We start from the raw sequence: 14,960 nt of genomic DNA, 5'->3' as shown, positions 1-14,960 counted from the left end.
ACTTATCCTTAAGACATTTTTCTACCATTTATTTACATATAGCTTTTTTTAAAACAAACATAGACTCATCCTATAAATATTTTCTTGCAATATGCTTTTTTTCTTAACAAAATACACTAATATCACAAACTAACACTTCCATGAAACGGTTACTATGCCCCAGGTCTGGTGCCAGGTCCGGGGCCCTTATTATCTCATTTCATGCACTCAGCAACCCTGGGGAGGGAGGTTCTCCTGTTAACCCCATTTTACAGATGAGAAAACTGAGTCTCAAGGAGGTTGAACTTTCTTCCTACATCAGAAAATGTAGCTCCGTGGCATGATGTTTAAGGTCTTCAGGGGTGTATCATAATGTATGTAACTATCTTCTTTAGTTGGGCGTTCTTGGTAGTTTGTTTTATTCTTATCCAAGGAGACGAGACCTTTGCCCCTTCCCTTTTCAAGGTTCCTTTTTTATACCGGGCCATGATGTGAAGGAAATTCTGTTCCACTCACCTGAGTAAGGAAGTGTCTTGAGAAATGCTTCTCTTCTTCCTTTGGTCCACGGGCAGAGTTAGGCTCTGTTTGCAACCTCGGAATTCTGAACGCCTACTGCTCCCATGGAGGGAGGGCTGGGTGCCGGCTCTCATAAGTGTTCACCTTATCAGACTTTCTTTGGTGCTGGTGCAGAACCAGACAGGCAGAAAACCCCTACCAAATTCTCTGTATCCAAGTCCTCCCAGAGGCTGGCTTCAAACCCTCACAAAGGGTAGATGTGAGCGCAGACCGTGGTTTCATGGGATTCTTGCCATGGTGGCTGCCTCTTGTGAGCGACCAGAACCTTCCTGAGGGGACGTGGCCTGGCCTGCCGCCTGCCCCGAGACTTACTTAGTGGCAGGGCCGTTGTTGGGAGAGTTGATACAGGTCTCTCACCCTTGCTTCAATTCTCTACCTCATATTCAAACGGAGTATATTCAGCTAATTGCCTGGTTTTGTTCACCTCCTATCCACAACCATGTGTCAACTGTCTATTAGGTGGCAAGCTCTCCTGCAGCACTTGGCATTTTATCCTAAATCATCTTGCCCAAACTCCCACAATGAGCCTTTGAACCCATTTCACAGATGGGGAAGTTAAGATTCACAGGAGTTACACAATCACCTGCAATGGTATAGCTTGTGAGCAGTGGAGCCGTCGCACCTACCCCCATCTATTTGCAGTCCTGTGTTCTTTCATCCCCAGCATTCCTTGGAAGCTGTGGACATACGAATATTTCTATGTGACAACCGCAGAATCTGCAGTGCCTCAGGCCGGCTTATGACACTGACCAAGCCACACCTTGGTATTTTCATAATTGATACCGTGCCTGTGAGCAGGGCCCCCTCCCCGCCTCTGCCACCCCATCTGTTTTCAGAACCTCTTACACTCTGTCTGTCCTGTGGTGTGTGTGTGTAATCCTGAAGACCCTCCTCTTGGTTACCCATCTTAAAACCCATCTTCTTTCTCCAGATGTTTATGTTACAAGGCTTTGCATAGATCGCCATGATGAGTTTTGCTCATCGACGCTGGCCCTGCATGGATATAAATGACCGCAATGTGCTTTTGCCTGGAAGTCTTCATAAAATTCACTTAATGAGAAATTCTCAGGGATCGTTTAGTTTCTAAATTCGAGCTGGGAAACGGTGCTATCTTCTCACTTCTCCTGCCCCTCCCCACAACTCAGTTAATTAGCAGTTGCTTTGGCATCAAAAAATATAAACTCTCTAAGGCTCTTTAAGAAGCGAATGTGTGGCTGTTTCATACTTTGCTGATGAGAGTGTAAAAAGGTGAATATTTTTAAATAAAAATTATTTTTTTGGCTAGGATAGATAGTTTGGCAGTACATTGTCAAAACCTTTTAAGAATGTATAGTCTATGACCTAGAAATTCCAATTCAAAGAATTTTTCCTAAGAAAACAAAGATGTGCTCAAATTTTTAGCTGAGACTATTTTCATGACAGCATCGTTTATATTACCAAACATCTAAAACAATGTAGATGTTCAATGCTAGAGGATTTAAAAAATAAATGATATCACATTCATCCACAGAAAATCATGAAGCTCTTAAAATGGTGTTTTAGAAGTGTAGTTCTTGAAATGGAAATATAGTCATAATATATCTTCAAGTGGGAAAAAAGGCTACAAAACAGTATGATTTCCTTTTGGGTTAAAATGAAGAAGAGAAGAAAGAAGAAAGAAAAAGGACGTATGTGAGCGCAGAGAGGAGAGTCTGGAAGGAGATGGTTATTTCTGACGAAAAAGATTAAGATTCCATCTTCTCCCCGTTTTGCTTGTCTGTTCATTTTTATTTTATTTACAGTGAAGTCTGTTCCTTCAGTAACAAAGAATAGTAGAAGTTTTATTTAAAGCAAGTCAGCAGCGGCTTTTCCCTCCTTTTCCTTACTCCCTTCTCAGCCAAGTGTGTTGTGATGCTGGTTGCCCGTGCAAGGAAAAGAGGAATCGCTATCAAGCTGAACTTTTCCAGTTAGAAAACATCCACCCATCATTACTTTATTTGGGTTTGGCTGTGATTGAACTTGGATTTGCCTCCTGTGTTTTTGGTGTCGTTAGGACAAATACCTGGGAAGACAATCTGAGTCTGTCCAGCTCTTCTAGACTGACCAGATTCAGTGCTTCTTAGGTTTTATTTTTTTCTTCTGACCCTGGCTGTTAGTCATGGCAAAGAGCAGGGGGATAGGAGAATGTTAGCCCAGGGACAGCTCACGTCTACAATTGATTTTATTATCTCTTCCTCTGCCGGGTCCTGGTGGATATAAACAGCACTTTATCCAAGAAAGGGTCTTTCTTTGGTGGCGTGGAGGAAGGTGGAAGCTGATGACTTTGTTATCAACATCTCTGCGGAATTTGTAGAAATAATATAGTCAGTTATGGTCCCATTAGGGTGCGTATTTCTTTAAACAATGTGGTCTTTTGTTCCATTGTGCCTCTTGGGCCATAACTGAGAGAGAGATTTAAAACTCACTGGAAACTGAAACCAAGGGGTAAATGCCAATCATTTCATCATCGTTACCATCCTGATGACTACTTATTGGCTAATCCCATGGTTCCCAGGTTGTGTGCTAAGGTGCCCCAGGGCACCGCTGTGAACTCGCAGGGGTGCTGTTAGATATTTTAATTTTTTGAGGGAAGCAGCACTTCATTATTATTATCCATTCCTTCAGATGACGTTGTATCTTCGCAAAGCTGGGCTTCTTTGCAGTTGCTGTGATAAAAAGCAAGCACTGTGCAAAAATCAGTGTGGGACAGGAGCACAGGTGGTGATGGCCAATCTGCTTCTCAGGTCTGAGACGTCTTACAATCCCCCGCAGGCACTAAGTTTGTTCGGGTCTACCTACTTGATGAGTGGAACTTTAGATATTTCTTTTGGCCTGGGGATGCTGTGGAAAAATTATTGAGACACGAAAGGCACTGAGAGCTGAGAAAGTTTGGACACCTCTTGTCCGATGGTGGCCATGCTAGCCCTTTTTCAGAAAGTTGGCTATGTGATTCTCTGGAAAGATTGCAAAGCAACTACTCACAGACCCTAATGTGAATGCCATGGGATCGGGCAGGGGGGCATGGTGGGCAGAGGAGGGAGGGGGTAGATTGGACTAATTACTCAGGAGGTGAAAACTAGCTACCTGTGGGGCTCACAGATGGTTTTTGTTTGTTTGTTTGTTTCGTTCTGTGTGTGTGTGTGTGTGTATGTGTGTGTGTCTGAATGCCTTTTGGTGGACTGTCTCCCCAATTTACAATAGCCCCACCATCACCTGTCCCACCTCATTCTTTCAGGTTACCTACCTGGCCCAGAAAAGCACTGAGTTTGTTACCCCTTGTGAGAGGAGACAAAGCTCACTGATTTGCTGGGTGATCTTAGCACAGATCACATGTTTAACCCCTGCTGGATTCATCCCAGCCCCCTCCTCGCCCCATCTCTGAGCCTCTGTTTCTCTAGCTAGAAAATATGGGAGAAAGAGGACAGTAGCCCCTGTGCTAAGGGTTGGTGTTCAGAGATGAAGGGCTAGCTCGGCCCTCCAAGAACATACGCGTAGCGAGCGAGATGAACGTGTGACCCGCCGATGACAGTACAAAGTGATGGGTTGTGTGTGGGCTCCCGGGGCACCACAGAGGGTTACCAGCTCCAGGCTTCAGTGAGAGACGTGGCCCAATGGGACCAGCGGCCGTGAGCTTGAGTTGAGCATTGACACGTGAACTGGGAGTGAGCCAGGGGAAGCGAGTGTGGAAGGGAGGTGCCGACGGGAAGATCCCAAGTCATGGGAGAGCAGGATGGGGGTTGAGAGACTTGGGATGGATGTGGCTGAGAAGTTCATTCCTGAGTCAAGGGGTCCTGAGGGGAAGACTAGGCAGGGGACCCCCCGTTCTCAGGTCGGCCCTGTCCCCCTGGAACAGCATGGAGGGGGGATGTGGCACCAGTGAGGAGGTGAAGGGAACAGGAGGCCGGCTTGGACAGGAGAGAAACGCAGGAGGACAGACTCGGGTGCATAGGTGGATATGGGGGTGGGGGGGAGGGGAGAAGTGGGGGACGACTCCTGGCCTCTGGTTTGTGGCTGAGAGGACGATGGTGCCAGCACTGAGCCACTAGGGGAGGGGTCTGTTTGGAAGCAGAGGAAGACAGGGTGAGACTGTCACTCGACTTAGGCCAGCTGCTCATATAATCGCCTTATCTTTAGCAGACGCTGAGTCCTTTAGGGCAGAGACTGTGTCTTGCCCATCTTTGTACCCCCTTAATTCCTTCCTAATGGAAAGCCTGGCACACAGTACGTTCTCAATTCAAATGAGTAAGTTGAAGAAGGGAAAGACCCTTTAAAACCAAAACAAATGGTTCAGCTACACAACTACAAGTTGTTAGACAACCCAGGTATCTGGAAAGCCCCGCAAAATGCATGCTGTATATCCAAGGTTCTACGGGATGTTGGAAAGAAAAACGGTCCCGAAGCCTCAGTACAGTAGCAGAGCGTCTGCGACCCAATGTCTTCAACTCTGGGCCCACAGCCACCTGGGTGGGACAGCACAGGCCCTGAATTGTTCTGGCTCTTCTCTGAGCACCGTTGAGCCCTCTTAGTGTGCTGCTCCTCTCTTTGAGATGCACAGGGTCTTAGAAGCATGCAGCTGTTCTTCTGGTTGGTTGTGAAACGTCAGGATGGGCACGTTGCGTCCTCTTGAAATGTCAAGCTCATGGAAGATTCTGAAAAAAATCTTTTGTGTTTGTTTCAAACCCAATATGATTAGATTATGGAGTGCATGTGAAGTGTGTATGTATCTTGAAGGTAGGACATAAGTTACCAAAGAAATTGTTTCGAGGTGCAGGCCATTATGGACTCATCAGTGGGAAGGTTTGAGAATCGTGGTGTGAGATGATAACAAGGCCACCTCCGTGCTTGCTGCTAACTGGGGGTCTCCATGGTTTTCTCTGCTCAGGTTACGGGATCTCTCCTCGAGGAGACAACTCGGAAGTGGGCTCAGTACAAAGAGAAGTGTCTGAGAGACTTACTCAAGGAAACTTCTGGTAAGTACATGTATCAGTTATCTATGGCTGTATAACAAATAGCCCCAAAGCTTAGTGGCTTAAAACGGTAATAACAATGATTTATTATCTCTCACAGTTTCTGTGGGTCAGGAATTCAGACAGAGCACACTGAAGATGGCTTGTGTCTGCTCTACAATATCTGGAGTTTAGCTGGAAGACTCAAAGGCCAGGGGTTGGATTCATCTGAAGCCTGGTTCACACCCATGTGTGCTGGTGGATGCTGGGAACCAAGCTGGGGCTGTTGGCCGGAACACTTCCATGTGGTCTCTCCATATGGCCTGGGCTTCCTCACAGCACGGTGGCTGGGTTGCAAGGACAAGCATGACCAGAGGCCACGTTGCCTTTTGTGACCTTGCCTTGGAAGTCACTTCTGCCATGTTCAGTTGGGCCAGACAGTTAGAAAGGCTACCTGCCTCCATTGTAAAAGAGCATGCGAGATGGGATATATATGCGTGTGGCCATCTTAGATAAAAGCCATCTGTCACAGCACGCTGACCACCTAATCACATGACATGAGCCGCTGTTGTAGATTAACCCAGGAATCTACTGTGTGTTGAGGGGGGTGTCCTTCCGTCTCCTGTGCTGTTAACACTCCTCTTATCCCGGTCTACATTAGGTTTAGAGCATTCTAGCTGATACGTTAATAGTTTGGTCAGCCCACAACCTCTCCTGCCTACATGCTGACTCTTTGGGTACATGCAAATTCTTTTTTTTTTTTTTTTTTTTTTTTTAAAGAAAAGAAAGGAATAAGGAGCCTTGGCCCACTGCCTCTGAGACTGGGGACTGTGGGTGAAAGCTACCTCCTCCTTGTTCTCCTGGCTTCTTTCAGATCATTTCATTCAGGGACCTGGAGGTTGACAGGACACTATAAACTCTCTCTGCCTTTTCCTGACCTGAAGGCAGTCCCAGCTTCCAAGCTATGCCCCCCTCCCTCCTTCAGCCAGGTGGGCGGCCACCAAGGCTTGATTCATTGCAGGAACCGCTCCCACCTAGAGGAATATTGCTTTCTGAGGTCAAAGTAGGGCAGGTCCTCCTGATCAGGTGCCACGCTTTGGGCAGCTCAGCCAGGTGAGCGCCCACACACTGGGTGCTGACACCTGGCCACCAGGTCCATAGGGTGCCCCGAGCCAGCCCGGAACCCAGCAGATCTGCGTTTGCAGGGTCCCGATACCAGCACCCTGAGTGGCCCCCGAGTTCTAGCTTAATAGGGAGCCAATGGTAGGAAATGATGCTTGGTAACCAGGAGTGAGGAGCTTGCAATGCGGATGTTTGGGGTCCAGCCTGAAACCCCTCATTTGACTCTGGGGGCCCATAAGGGTGGGGCTAATGTTTGTAGTGTCTCATTGCCAAGTGCCAGGATGTAAGTCATACCCTGAGCTCGAGGGGCCCAAATATGTCATAATGATCATTGGATTAATCTTCAAACAGAGAAATCCGACCAGGCAGTGCTTGCGTCAGGTACACATGACCAAGGACCTGGATCCTGCAAATCCCCTTAGATCCACTGGTCATTTTGCACATTTCATATTAAGGGTGTTCCGGGATCTAACTGGTGAAGGTTTGACAATGATTTAGTTAATTATGGGACAGAAGATGCTGGCTGAACATCCAAGTGTCCTCCTGACCCTGAGTTTCTGTGAGAGTTCAGCTCATGTAAAGTAAACCAAAATCAGTGTGACGTGCACATTGACATAAAAGACTGGACCACCGCCAGGGGTCAAGTTGGGTAGACAGAGCCCCAGTGTGGGGCTGCATGAAGCATTCCCATCCTCTCCCTGTGGTTCCTCATCCTTGACCTGTCTGGAGAGTGCGACGCCCCTTGCTGGTCCCTGTGCAGCCTACACCAGCTTCTGATGCCAGGGAGGTGGGTTCTGGGCTCCATCAGTTTATTTTGTCCTCTTCTTTCCGCAGGCACAGTTTGTAACGGGACCTTTGATCAGTATGTGTGCTGGCCTCATTCCACTGCAGGAAATGTCTCTGTTCCCTGCCCTTCATACTTACCTTGGTGGCGCAAAGGTAATAAGTCTTATTTTACCAATTTCTAACATTTCCTTTATGGCCGGTCCGTCCTGGGCAGCCCAGCCAAGGGGTGGTTGGAAGGCTCCAACCAGGTTCTTTTCTCCAGCCCGCTTCTCCCACGAAAGGTCTCCTTCTAAGCTGTCAGTAACACATCTTCCTTTTCCTCTCTGCTTCTTCTCTTGTCTTCCTGCAAGTCTTCTGTGTCTGGAGGTTCTGTTTATATCAGAGTGCTCTTTTCTTTGAAGAGCTGAGAGTCCAAGTCTGGCTACCACAGACTTTGCTGCAGTGAGAGTAAGAGTTATCACCGTCATGGAGAGGAGAAAGAGATGTGGGGCAAGACGGGGATGCTCACATCCATGCAGTTCTTGCTTCCCAGATGGAGAGGAAGGCCATCAAGACTACCCCTGCAGGGGCTTCCCTGGTGGCGCAGTGGTTGAGAGTCCACCTGCCGATGCAGGGGACGCGGGTTCGTACCCCGGTCCGGGAGGATCCCACATGCCGCGGAGCGGCTGGGCCCGTGAGCCATGGCCGCTGAGCCTGAGCGTCGGGAGAGGCCACAACAGTGAGAGGCCCGCGAACCGCAAAAAAAAAAAAAAAAAAAAAGACTATCCTTGCAATAGCGTTGGGAGGAATTGGTGCTTTTCAGCCCCATGGGACTTGGATGGGGAATTTTACCCTTAGCTTGCCCTGAAGTGACCATGACTTAGAACCCACCTCCACCTGCCCCAGCAGCCCAGCCTCCTGGTTGGGAGTGAAACCAGGGTGGGGAGTGAAACAATTCAAATCTAAGAACGGGCCGCTATTCTCAAGGAACATCAGTGATTACAAAGTTCCAGGCCAAACAAAATGAGAATGGCTTTCTTTCTTTCTTTCTTTCTTTCTTTTTTTTTGGCCACACCGCGCGGCTTGCAGGATCTTAGTTCCCCGACCAGGGATCAAACCCAGGGCCTCAGCAGTGAGAGCATGGAGTCCTAACCACTGGACCGCCAGGGAATTCCCGAGACTGGGTTTCTGAGAAGGCAAGATGGTGATATTTTGTACTTAATTTCAGCCCAAGAAATCATCACATCAGTTAAAATTTGGTTTCAATATTTTGATGCCTCCAGTGCAAAGAGAGAGAATTTCGAAGGCAGATGCATTTCTGGATGGGAGCAGTAGTGGCATATTCTATGGAACTGTCATCTGGGGGAAATTCAGTGGGAATCAGCCCAGAAGGCCTGAGGATGTGAAGCTGAAGGGAAGATACTGGAGAGTTTGCTGGACCAGCGGGGTCAGTTCAGTGGGGAGGAAAGAGCTTGCTCAAGTCAGGAGCCCTAAGGGAGGACTTTATACTCTGAGACTCTGGGAAAGTTCCCGGCGCCCTCTAATCTGTGGTTTCCTTGTAAAGTGAAGTGAATAACAGCCGATTCTTAAGGGCATTTTGAGGCATGAATGGGAAGGCGCACATTGGGTCCACCACACAGTAGGTGCTTCGTAAGTGGGAGCTGGGGCCGAGCCCCACTAAGGTCACACTCCTTGGATTCCTTCAGGGCTTTAAGGACCCGAAAGTCTGCGACTCCTTGAGCGCACATGGAACGGATCAGCATCGCCCAGCTCTACGGTCTACCTGTTCCTTCCCAAGAGCTAAAAACACAGGTCGATTCCACTTTAAGAGAAAAAGTGATCAAAAACCCAAACTTACAAAGAAGTTGAGTTAAAGGCCTTTTAAAAAAAATTTGGGTCCTGGGCTGCTGAAATGTACTCAAGGGAGTGTGAGTCCCAAAAGGTAGGAAGTTACTCTTCCCCTCGACACTGTGTGCATCGAATGTTTAGAATCCAAGTGGGGCGCCTGACGTCAAAGGAGGACGTGGCACCAGTGGAGGGGTTTGGAGAAGAAAAGATGGAGCAGAGCTCCGGTGGATGAGATTAGAGGAGAAGGAGCATTCGAATATGAGAAGGGAGAGGGTACACAGGCACAGAAGACTGAGCACGAGGCTGGGGCCTGATCGCGAAGCCAACCGTGCTTTACACTCCAGGCTTTAAACTCCCCTCTGTAGATAAAGATTACGTGGAGCCAGAGAAGGCGTTAAGGCACGAGAAGGACGTCGTAGGGTTTGTGGTTTGGGGAGATGACGTTGGTAGCCTGTGGTTGAGGAACTGAGGGATGGAGGGGGATCGGGGAGGTGAGTTCGGAAGCTCCTGCAGTGGTCCAGAAAAAGAGAGGATATGAGGATGTGTATACAGGCAGAGGCAAGAGCTTGGGAAGAAGAAGAAAGAGTAAAGAAAAATATTGGAGGTGGAATCGTCAAGACTTGTCATCAGAGGCAGGAATGGAGGGACAGAGAGGGGTAAGGCCCTGCCCAAGGCCACAGAGCTCATAGGTGGCAGAGCTGGCTCGGTCCAGCGCCCTCTCTTCTTCATGGCACGGCCTCCTGGGCATCAGGAAGCCCCAGGTCTGCGTCTCCCAGCTGGGCCACACCTTGGAGGGCTGTCACATCTCTGAGTCACCAGGGACCGTTCCAGCTCCAGGGACTTTGGGTAAACACAGCAGACATTAACAGAACATGGTTTGTTATGAGATGGATGTAGAGGCTTCCGTGTTTTTCCTTCCATCCTAAATAAACAGCAAGGATGCTGTGAGCCCCCAGAAGGGGAAGTGAAAATTCCTTTTCCCTGGGATTTTCCACAGCTTTGCGGTGAGGATGAGGGCCTTCCCACGTGCTCGGGGAACGGGCTGCGTGTTCTGACCTTTCCCCCAGAGCTGTGTTTACTTTCAGAGCACTCAGGAAGGGCCTACAGATACTGCCTTTCTCAGGGCACTTGGCAGACGCTGGAGAACTCCACAGATATTTGGCAGGACAACTCCGAATGCGCTGAGGACCACAGCTTCAAACAAAAGGTGAGTCAGCTGGGCTCGGTGAGGACGGGCCCTGGGGCCCGAACCAGCCTCTGCCGGGGTCCCCGCAATAGGGGCCGCACAAAGAGCCTGCTTCCAGTGCACCTGCCCCAGACTCACCTGGGAAGGTCCTCCGTCACCCAAAACAGCACCCCGGACGGCAGCCACAGAATCCCTTCTGCTGCTGGGATGCGATGTGAACCTCCCAGGGAAGGCGCCCCAGCCTCTGTGCTTGCCGTTCCGTCCGCCTGCAACACTTCCCCCAGCTCTTCTGTGGCGCCTCCTTCCCATTAGTCACGTTTCAAGCTCAATGTCTCCTTCCAGGTGAAGTCTTCCAAGGCCACCCCATGGAGAACGGTCTCCATGGTCACTTTCTGCCACTCCCCCCAGCCTTTACAGCACCTGTCACTCTCTGAAATTCTCTGGCATCCGCCCCCTCCTAGAATGTAGACTTGGTGGTGGCAGGAGACAGTGTGTCCTGAGGGACACACACCTAGCAGCCGGAGTACAAGCTCAAGGCCAAGGGCCTGGCAGCCCGACTCACGTCCAGAGTCTTTGCTCCCTCGTTCCTTATACCCCACCCTTCACTGCTCTGTGCCTCTGCTTCCCCGTCCATCCCCAGCAGAGTGTATTTATTGCATGTACCGTGTGAGGGTTGAAAGAGTTGATAGACATACAGTTCTCTGGAGAGAGCCTGACCCCTCGTCACCACGACGTAAATAAGAGTGCTGGCTCCGTCACCAGGATCCAGCCCATTCGCTGGGCAGTAAATCGTCATATCGTGTCTGTGGTTCCTTCCCAGTGGGAACTGGCCCATCCTTGCCTCTCTTGTCTATCACATCTTCCCATCAGGCATGAAGAACCTTCCATCAGATCCTCTACCTCCTCAGGGAATTTTTTCTCAACCTCTTTTTAACTTTATTCCTTGAGTTGGCAGAAGTCCGTGTTCCCTAGACCCTGTGACAGGTCACACCTCTTAAAGGTATTAAAATCATACCTGTGGTTGGGATGGATTCAGCTTATCTCAAGGATGTGTCTTGACGCTTCTCACAGCGCCAAACTCATGCTAACTGCATGCCGTGAACTGGGCACTTTGTTTATATTTCTTATCTTCCCTCCTGGATGAAGCTGCTTGAGAACAATGACAAAGTCAGAGTTATATCAGAATGCATGCCACCCCCTGGCCCAGTGCTGCTAAAAGTGCACAAAAGCCTTTACATACAGTGGGCACCTAGGAAATATTGAATGAACGGTTTCACAGATTCTGAGTCAGTGGGCGTGTGGTGGGGGTCTAGGTGTCAGTACTGGTGGGAAAGCTCCCCAGGTGACTCTGAAGGGACTGGAAACAGAGGTGGTGACAACGAATTCACCAGCAGGTGTGAGGCGCCTGCTGCTTGCTCTGGGCTGAGGTCTGCCGACAGGGACAGCAAAGCAAGATGGGAAAACTGCACTTTCCAAGACAAGAAGTAAAGTTTTCTCTTTTTAGAGCAGTGAGGACACGGGCATTGCCTCCCCCTCTCTGCAAATGGCCATATTTCCAAGAAATCAAATACTTAAAAAAAAAGTTTCTGGCCATGTTTACCTGTGTTTCTAGTAGAGGGTTGAATTTTTGCCCAAAAAAGGCTAGTGTTAGTAAATCTATGCCCTTTGGAGTTTTGGCAAACAAGATATGTTATGTTCTTCCAACTGACAACTCACTGGGGGTCCTTATGCATGTTAACTGGTGCTTTTTTAAGGAGATTGTGTATGTGTGTGTGTGTGTGTGTGGGTGTGTGGGTGTGTCTCTGTCTTTCAAAATTGTACACACTATGTCTTTTCCGTCTTCACTGTGCGCTCATGCACCGTGGCCGTAACTTCTGCAGTTTAAAGTGTGACAGCAAGAGTAGCGCGATTCTCTAAAATTTCACTGATAGCAGATTGGTTCTTACTGTAGATCTTAGCAACCTCAGCATATGATTTTTTTTTCTTTCCTTATTAACTCGAGAGCTTTCATCTTTTCACTTAAAGGAAGCACTTTGTGGCTTCTCTTTGGCACATCCGAACTGCCAGCATCACTACTCTTTGGGGCCATTATTAAGTAAAATAAGGGTCACTTGAACACAAGCACTGCTATACCAAGAAAGTCTAGCTAATAACCAAGAGGGGTACTAAGTGACTAACGGGCAGGATATGCTGGACAGAGGGATGATTCGTGGCTCAGGAAGGACAGAGCAGGGCGGTGTGAGATTTCACCACGCTACTCAGGATGGCGCACAATTTAAAATTCATGAATTGTTCATTTTTGAAATTTTCCCTTTAATATTTTTGGATCGAAGGTTGACAGCAGGTAACTGAAACCACAGAGAGCAAAACCGCAGATAATGGGAAATGACTGTAAAAGAAAAAGTTGATAAATTGGACTTTATCAAAATTAAAAACTTATGCTCTTTTAAAGGCACTGTTAAAAAAATTAAAAGGCAAGCCACAAAATGAGAGAAAATACTGGCAAAACATGTATCTAACAGATTTATATCTAGAATATATAAAGAAGATTTACAATTCAAAATTAAGACCAACAATCCAATTTAAAAGACGGCCAAGGGCTTCCCTGGTGGCGCAGTGGTTGAGAGTCCGCCTGCCGATGCAGGGGACGCGGGTTCGTGCCCCGGTCCGGGAGGATCCCACATGCCGCGGAGCGGCTGGGCCCGCGAGCCATGGCCGCTGAGCCTGCGCGTCCGGAGCCTGTGCTCCACAACGGGAGAGGCCGCAACAGTGAGAGGCCCGCGTACCGCAAAAAAAAAATAAAGACGGCCGAATATTTGAACAGATACTGTACTAAACAAAATGTACAGACGGCAAATAAGCACGCGGAGTGATTCTCAAATCATTAATCATCAGAGAAGTGCAAATAAAGCCGCCATAAGATACTGCTACACACCCATTAGAATGATTAAAATTTAAAAGACTGATTGTAGGAAATGGTCGTAGACCCTCAAGCAGCTGGCCCTCTGGTGGGAATGTCAGTTGATACAACTTATTTAGAAAACAGTTTAGCAGTTTCTTGAGAAGTTAAAACGTACACCATGCTACCGCGTCATTCTATTTCTAGCTATTTATCTGAGAGAAGTGAAAACCCACGTCCACATAAAAACTTGTACAGAAATTCTCAGAGCAACTTTATGTGTGAGAGCCAAACTCTGAAAACAGTCCAAATGTCCATCAGTGGGTGAGTGCGTAAATAAATTGCGGTGTATTCACAATGGAATACTACTCAGCAATAAAAAAGGAGTAAACTATTAATTTTTTTTTTTTTTTTTTTTTTAGTACGCGGGCCTCTCACTGTTGCGGCCTCTCCCGTTGCGGAGTACAGGCTCCGGACGTGCAGGCTCAGTGGCCATGGCTCACGGGCCCAGCCGCTCTGCGGCATGCGGGATCCCCCCAGCCCGGGGCACGAACCCATGTCCCCTGCATTGGCAGGCGGACTGTCAACCACTGTACCACCAGGGAAGCCCCAAACTATTAAATTTTTAAAAATTTTAGATTTACTCTTTATTGAGTTAATATTGGTCTACAACATTATTTAAGTTTCATGTAGACAACATTCTATTGCTACTTCTGTATACCCTACAGAGTGCTCACTACCAAAAACTTACTTTCCATCCGCTGCCATATAGTTGATCCCCTTTACTCTTTTCACCACCCCCGCCCCTCCCCCTCTGGTAACCACTACTCTGTATATACGTGTTTCTTTTTGTTTGGTTTGATCATTTATTTTGTTTTTTGTTTTTGTTCATTTTTTTATATTCCACGTATGAGTGAAATCCTACAGTATTTGTCTGTCTCTGTCTGACTTATTTCACTCACCATAATACCCTCAAGGTTCCTCCATGTTTTTGCAAATGGCAAGATTTCATCTTCTTTATGGCCGAGTAGTATCCTTGTATATATTTACCATACCTTCTTTAGCCACTCAACTGTTGCTGGGCACTTAGGGTGTTTCCATATCTTGGCTGTTGTAAGTAATGAACATAAGAGTGTATGTATCTTTTTGAATTAGTGTTTTTGTATTCTTTGGATAAATATCAAGAAGTGGGATAGCTGGATCAAATGGTAGCTCTAGTCTTAATTTTTGGAAGGAATCTCCATACTGTTTTCCGTAGTGGCTGCACCAGTTTGCATTCCCATCGACAGTGTAGGAGGGCTTGCTTTTCTCCACATTCTCACCAACACTTGTTATTTCTTGCCTTTTTGATAATAGCCAAGGAATGAACTATTGGTACGTGCTATGACATGGATGAATCTCTAAATAATTATTCTGAGGGAAATAAGCCTGACAAAAAATAGAATACTTATAAGATTCCATTTATATAACATTTTAGAAAATGCAAACTACCCTCTAAAGGCAAGGGATCGTGAGAGGGGGTGAATTACGAACGATCACAAGGAAACTTTCGGGAGGTGATGGCAATGTTCATGATCTTGAATGTGGTGATGAAATCACAGATATATTCCTGTCCAAATTC

The 14,960-nt window shown here is 47.6% G+C and overlaps 1 protein-coding gene across 1 annotated transcript in view; it reads left to right on the top strand.

The window, feature by feature from the left end:
• The window catches only part of GLP2R (glucagon like peptide 2 receptor), a gene marked incomplete at its 5' end in the record, with an annotated part of 48,844 nt that overhangs the window by 939 nt on the left and 32,945 nt on the right, over nt 1-14,960 (top strand). Inside the window, 3 exon segments of the mRNA XM_079905691.1 lie at nt 5,456-5,543; nt 7,476-7,580; nt 10,340-10,461. Coding sequence (XP_079761817.1) covers nt 5,456-5,543; nt 7,476-7,580; nt 10,340-10,461 — 315 coding nt within the window.

The sequence above is a fragment of the Stenella coeruleoalba genome, assembly GCF_951394435.1.
Source record: "Stenella coeruleoalba genome assembly, chromosome: 19".
NCBI classification, from domain to species: domain Eukaryota; kingdom Metazoa; phylum Chordata; class Mammalia; order Artiodactyla; family Delphinidae; genus Stenella; species Stenella coeruleoalba.
This window is presented reverse-complemented; position numbering and strand designations above follow the sequence as displayed.